Here is a 6,728-nt window from a genome sequence, read left to right as displayed (position 1 = left end):
GAAACAATGTGTTTTATGCAAGGTCTTTGGCACTGGTACTCTAACATTTGAACAATGTATAAAGTGTGCCCCTATCCACTTAGTTGACAGTTTGGGTAAGTTGCTTATTTAAATACTCTTTTTCTCTTTTTTTTTACTTTTTTACTTGTTTCAGTCATTTGACTGCGGCCATGCTGGAGCACTGCCTTTATAGTCAAGCAAATCAACCCCAGAGCTTATTCTTTGTAAGCCCAGTACTTATTCTATCGGTCTCTTTTGCCGAACCGCTAAGTTACAGGGACGTAAACACACCACCATCGGTTGTCAAGCAATGCTGGGGGGGGGGGACAAACAAAACACACAAAGACACACATACATATATATATATACATATACGACAGGCTTCTTCCAGTTTCCGTCTACCAAATCCACTCACAAGGCTTTGGTCGGCCCGAGGCTATAGTAGAAGACACTTGCCCAAGGTGCCATGCAGTGGGACTGAACTTGGGACCATGTGGTTGGTAAGCAAGCTACTTACCACACAGCCACTCCTGCGCCTATGGCTACTTACCACACAGCCACTCCTGCGCCTATGAACTAGTGAGAAATTTAAAAACAGATCTATGAAAACATGTTTGAATAAATTAATGCTTAGATACATTGAATTATTGTCACAAATGACAGTGATTGTAATATGCATCATGTAATCTCGGGGAAATTTGAGGAAACAGATGAAGGTATATAGCAACGGAAAATATAGATTATCTTACAAAAGAAGATATATTTTCAGTAGAAACAGTCATAGCTGAATTGTTAAGAAGTTCACTTCCCAATCATGTGACCTCAGGTTCAACCTTACAGAGTCGCATCTTGGACAAGTGTTTTTTTACCATATCCTCAGAGTAATCTATGCTTTCTGAGTGAAATTCGGTAGACAGAGACTATCTGGAAGCCTGTCAGATAGAATGTACCTGTAATATAGAGGTCCGTCCTTGTCATATATTGCATCACACAGATTCAATCTGTGAATTACTTTAAGAGTACACATGCCTGTGGACTACTCAGCCACTTACATGTTAATTTAACAAGTAGGTAGTTCTGTTGATCAAACAACTGAATGCTCATCATCAAAACATGTTTAGTATTGCTACAAATATGCTTTTGCATTATTTCTCATAATTGCAGTGTTTATGAAAATAGTATATTGGTATTAACCCTTCTGATACAAAACTGCCTGAGACCATCCCTGAATCTATGATACATATTTTCATTGATCTATATTATAAGTTTCCATTAATATTTCATTTCAATTTATGCTTTAAACACCACCTTATCCCTTTAACATTCAAATTACTCTCTATCAAATATAATGTTTCTTTATTATTCATATTGCTTTGAATAATACGGTTCTATATTTAAGAGATGAGGAATTATGTATGTTCAATTCCAGGCAGTGACCTGAATAATAATAATAATAATAATAATAATAATAATAATAATAATAATAAAAATGCTTTCAAAATGATGTATCAATACCAGCAGATGACAACGTTTCTCTAAAAGAAATGGAAAAACTTTCAAAATACAAAGACCTGGAAATAGAGGTAACTCGAATGTGGAATCTAAAAACAGAAACAATTCCTATCATAGTAGGTGCCTTAGGTATAATAAAAAAATATTCAGACAAATACATAACAAAAACACCAGGACTTACAAATATATATAACATACAGAAAATTGCACTACTGGGTACTGCACACATTCTACGCAAAACACTTTCAATACAGTAAACATAAGAGCACCACAGCAAACCACAGCACATACCCAAGGCGCACAGAGCTGCGCTCGGTAGTGAAGTGAAAGCACGTTATAAAAATAAAACTACTGAACAATAATAATAATAATAATAATAATAATAATAAAATATTTTTAAAAAATGAAAATTTAATAATAATTTAACTTTACTTAAAAAGAAAAGAAAATTTCAAACAGTACACTGAATCGCTTGTCCAATCGTTATTCTGGAAGCGTGCCTGTCAGGAGGCTGTCAGCCTGACGGCGAAAAATTTTCAGATGGCAAAATATCTCCCCTGAATACAAACCTGGAAGGTCACTTAAACAGGATTTGTCCCAAATTAAGCCCCCAAAGTTCACCACCACAACAACCACAAAATCAAAAATGTAAAAGAACTAAATGGAACCGGGAAGAATGTAAATAAGTAATATATGCTTATTACTTTGCATTAAGTAGGCCAACCCAAAAGAAACACACCGCAAACTCCTACAGAATTTGGAGGAGCCGGAATCCAGCTAGCAGACTAAACCTGGATGAAAACAGGTTAGCAAATGTTAGAAGAGATATCTTCAGAAATATCAGACTCACAGATGCAGAATTGACCTCTATTAAAAAAGTGGTAGAGAATGACCTAAATGTAAGTCAGGAAAGAAATGACGAAGCAGAGGAGAGGAATGTTGGACCACAAGCATTGACTGAAAGGCGACTATCTGCCGAAACCACTCAAGAGCCTCAACAAAAAGGAAAATATAATGACCCTAGAAAAAACAGCCAGGAAAATGATGTTGAAACAGACCACATATTTGCTGAACAACACAGAAAATCTATCATTGAAATGAAGCAGGAAGTTCTGAATAAGCTTACAGTTGTAGGGCATATAAATATGAATGCTTCCCAACCACATGGTTCCAGGTTCAGTCCTACAGTGCTTCACTTTGGGCAAATGTCTTCTACTATAGCCATGGGCCAACCAAAGCCTTGTGAATGGGCTTAGTAGACAGAAAGTGAAAGAAGCCAATCATATATATATATGAGAAGGTGCTGAAAAGTTCCTGACCTTAAGAGTATCACAAAAGACCTGGTTGGAGGCCCAACCATCTGAGCTCTTTTACAGGGATAAGAAAAACTGAAGGACTACTGCAATAAGTGTGTGAATCTCAGAGGGGAATATGTTGAATAAAATCACAATTAACTTTTACCCAAAGCCAGGAACTTTACAGTACCGCCTCATAAATGTGTGTGTGTGTGCACATGCATCTTAGTCCCTCAACCACCACTTGACAATTGATATTGGTTTGTTTGCATCCTCATAACCCAGTGGTTCAGCGAAGAACACTGATAGAATGAGTGCCAGGCTTAAGTACTGGGATTGGTTCATTCAACCAAAACACTTTAAGGTGATGCCTCAGCATGGTTGCAGTCCAATGACTGAAACAAGTAAAAGATAAAGACGAGGATTATATGTGAGACTATTTTTTGAATAGAAGAATAGAAGTCTTTATTATATTTTGATTGTAAGTCATTTATTTTTTGTTATTATTGTAGACAAATAATATTGTTAATAATTTATTTAACAGAATTAATATGGCTTTTATATTGTAGATGATATATACACAAAAAAGACAAGACATCTGTGTTTATTTATTGATGATTATGATTCCTGTAGAGTAAGGTTTGCCCTTGAGCAACGTCCAAATAATAAAATGAAAACCTATGTCATTCGGAGGAAAGGTAACAATTTTTGTTAGAACTTTGTGTGTGTGAGAGAGAGAGAGAGAGAGAGAGAGTATGCGTACGTGTGTGTGTGTGTGTGTGTGTGTGTGTGTGTGTGTGTGTGTGTGTGTGTGTGTGTGTGTGTGTGTGTGTACACATTATTAGTCAGTTATTACTAAAAATATTTCTTTCTCTTTGACAGAATGTGAAGCTTGACAGAAAGAAAATTTCCATCTTTATAATATTAATGATGATAATATTAACAATATGAAGCTCCAGGGATTGTTACATATATATCCTGATGATTCCTTATTTTGATGATACTGCTGATGGTGACAATGGCAACAGCAATACATTGTTAAACCAATATATATATATGTAATAATTTAAAAAGATGTATTGAGACTCTCCTTATTTCTAAGCACAAATTAAATGAATCAAACTACAAGAAAGATGAAGAACAGCTTACAAAATATAGTTTAAATGTGTTTTTTTCTGTTTGTAGCTACTGCATAGGGCAGAAGGTAAGCTTCCAGCAAACCTAGTTTGCTACACAATACCAGTAATTATTTGAGGTTGTTTCCATTAGACTTATGCTATCACTTCAATTGAGAAAGGCATGAACTCATCACAACATTCAGTTTGTCCATCCTTTAAAATATAATAAGGCCTGTTTATCTGTGTGTATATGTGTGTATGATCAAAATAAGCCTATACTTGAGTTTTTAGTTTCATTGTAGCATGATAAAACCTTGATAATAAAATTTTTAAAAAAGACTTGAATGTAAAACATATTCTAGGAAATAAAAAATACAAGTATGTCAGCAACTGTCAGTATAATTGCATATATGGACGTTTGACAGAGAAAGAGAGCATTGTATTTTTATAAATCCTTTCACTCAACTGCAAACTATATGAATGTATTTTTCAACCCGTGTTTGCCCAGGCGAATATCTTTTTGTTTTTCTTTTTAGAATTGGGTATTTTTTGTTATGTTATGTTAAAATGCTGGTCCCACTACTAACATCTCAAGTGTCCAGGTGAAAGTGGACCCTACCAACAGTAAGACTAACAGAGTTATGTTTCTTGTGCAGGGTCATGGCACAGAGACTGTAACACTTAAAGTTTGAATTTATGTGCATGTGATCAACAATTTAACCCCTTAACTTCACAAACGTTAATCTACTCATTATTTTAGTAGTTGAGTAAATAATTTTAGATATCAACATATGTCTTTTTTACTTTATTTTTCATTTACAAACAATGATAATTGAATGAACTCCTTTGTTTAAAATCATAAATAGCCTTCAAAATGGTCAGAAAGGGTGCTGGAAGAATTTTCTTTTTTTAATTATTTTGAAATTTTATTTTATCATTACTGTTTAGTCAAGGAGGGACAAACAGTATCCATGATTTTTTATTTTTGATGGCCAAAGTTATTCCCAAACTGGAGAGCTGACTTGAATGCTTCCAACAGAATTAATATTTGTTAAAGGTACCCAAAGACCAGCTGTGGTATTAAACCAAATGACATATTAAATCTATCATTCAAGAACTCATAACTTAATAAGCTGAAATAAACACTACAAGACATCTCATTTGATGCTCTAACAATTCTGTCTGTCCACCACCTGGTATGGTATTATATTTTATCAACCCCAAAAGACTGAAAAGCAAAGGTGACTTTGGCTAGATTTGAACTCAGACTTCCGAGATCCAGAGCAAGATAGCATAAGTTATTTTGTTGTTGACAGTTTCAGTTATCTAGGTGACCTAATCAGTGGTGGATGTAAGTATTGTTAAAGCATAGTAGCCAGAGTAAAAACAGGGTGGGAAAAAGTTCAAAGAACTGTCACCTCTGTTGGCAGCAAAGGATTTCTCTCAAGTGAAGTGCAAATGCTTGTATTTGTATGCAAATTTCAAAATTACCTAGTATGAAACTAACCCCTTACACCAACCCATCATGAACCTGTAATGACAGCATACATGAACAATGTGCAAGAGAGAAGACTGTACAGGGGACATGTGACAAGACTGTACAAGGGACATGTGGCATATATGAAAAGATTATAGTTAGATAAACAAATATCAAATAATGCCTATAGAATAGTAAATAGTAAGAAAGATGAGAAGAAAATGGTGTGGTCTGCCTCAGAATGCTAGAACTTTATGAGAGACTGCTGGAAGGAGGGTACATACATGCTAAATATACTTTATTTCAATTATATGGTTTTTTTTCATTTTAGCATTGTGTGTACTGGCTGAAGTGCTAAGGTTGTCCTTGATATATCATCATCATCATCATCATTTAACGTCCGCTTTCCATGCTAGTATGGGTTGGACAATTTGACTGGGGACTGGCGAACCAGATGGCTACACCAGACTCTAATCTGATCTGGCAGAGTTTCTACAGCTGGATGCCCTTCCTAACGCCAACCACTCCGAGAGTGTAATGGGTGCTTTTTACGTTCCACCAGCATGAGGGCCAGTCCAGCGGTACCGGCAACGGCCACGCTCAAATGGTGTTTTTTACATGCCACCTGCACAGGAATCAGTCCAATGTTTTGTTTACATGCCACCGGCACAAGTGCCAGTAAGGCAAAGCTGGAAACGATCGTGTTCAAATGGTGCTTTTTACATGCCACCGGCACGGAAGCGAGACCACTGCTCTGGCAGTGATTCCATTTGGATGGTGCTGTTAGCACTCCACTAGCACGGGTGCCAATCATCGAATTTGGTCCAGTTTCGATCTCACTTACCCCAATAGGTCTTCGCAAACTGAGTTTAGTGTCCAATGTAGGAAGGTTGGCATGGGTGCCAGTCATCGATTTTGGTTCAATTTCGATTCCGATTTCGATTTCACTTGCCTCAACAGGTCTTTGCAAGCAGGGTTTTGTATCCAAAGAAGGAAAGGTACATATAAGGACACAAAACCCTGCTTATATATATATATATATATATATATATATATATATATATATATATATATATATATACTCTTTTACTCTTTTACTTGTTTCAGTCTTTTGACTGCGGCCATGCTGGAGCACCACCTTTAGTCGAGTAAATCGACCCCAGGACTTATTCTTTAGAAGCCTAGTACTTATTCTATCGGTCTCTTTTGCTGAACCGCTAAGTTACGGGGACGTAAACACACCAGCATCGGTTGTCAAGCGATGTTGGGGGAGACAAACACAGACACACAAACACATACACACATACATATATACGACGGGCTTCT

At 36.2% G+C, this 6,728-nt stretch overlaps 1 protein-coding gene across 1 annotated transcript in view; it reads left to right on the top strand.

Annotated features, from left to right (window-relative positions):
• The window catches only part of LOC106884407 (uncharacterized), a 108,006-nt gene extending 103,293 nt beyond the window's left edge, over positions 1–4,713 (top strand). The window contains exons 36-38 of the mRNA XM_089361707.1: positions 1–95; positions 3,377–3,505; positions 3,690–4,713. The exon at positions 1–95 is cut by the window's left edge and continues 26 nt beyond it. Of these exons, the coding sequence (XP_089217833.1) occupies positions 1–95; positions 3,377–3,505; positions 3,690–3,703 (238 nt within the window). The 3' untranslated portion in view covers positions 3,704–4,713. The remainder of the gene's footprint in view (positions 96–3,376; positions 3,506–3,689) is intronic.
• Positions 4,714–6,728: the final 2,015 nt, after the last annotated feature.

Source organism: Octopus bimaculoides, chromosome 1 (assembly GCF_046866305.1).
Source record: "Octopus bimaculoides isolate indiv1 chromosome 1, ASM4686630v1, whole genome shotgun sequence".
Classification (NCBI taxonomy): domain Eukaryota; kingdom Metazoa; phylum Mollusca; class Cephalopoda; order Octopoda; family Octopodidae; genus Octopus; species Octopus bimaculoides.
Note: the sequence above shows the minus strand (reverse complement) of the source record. Positions and strands in the feature narration are given on the sequence as shown.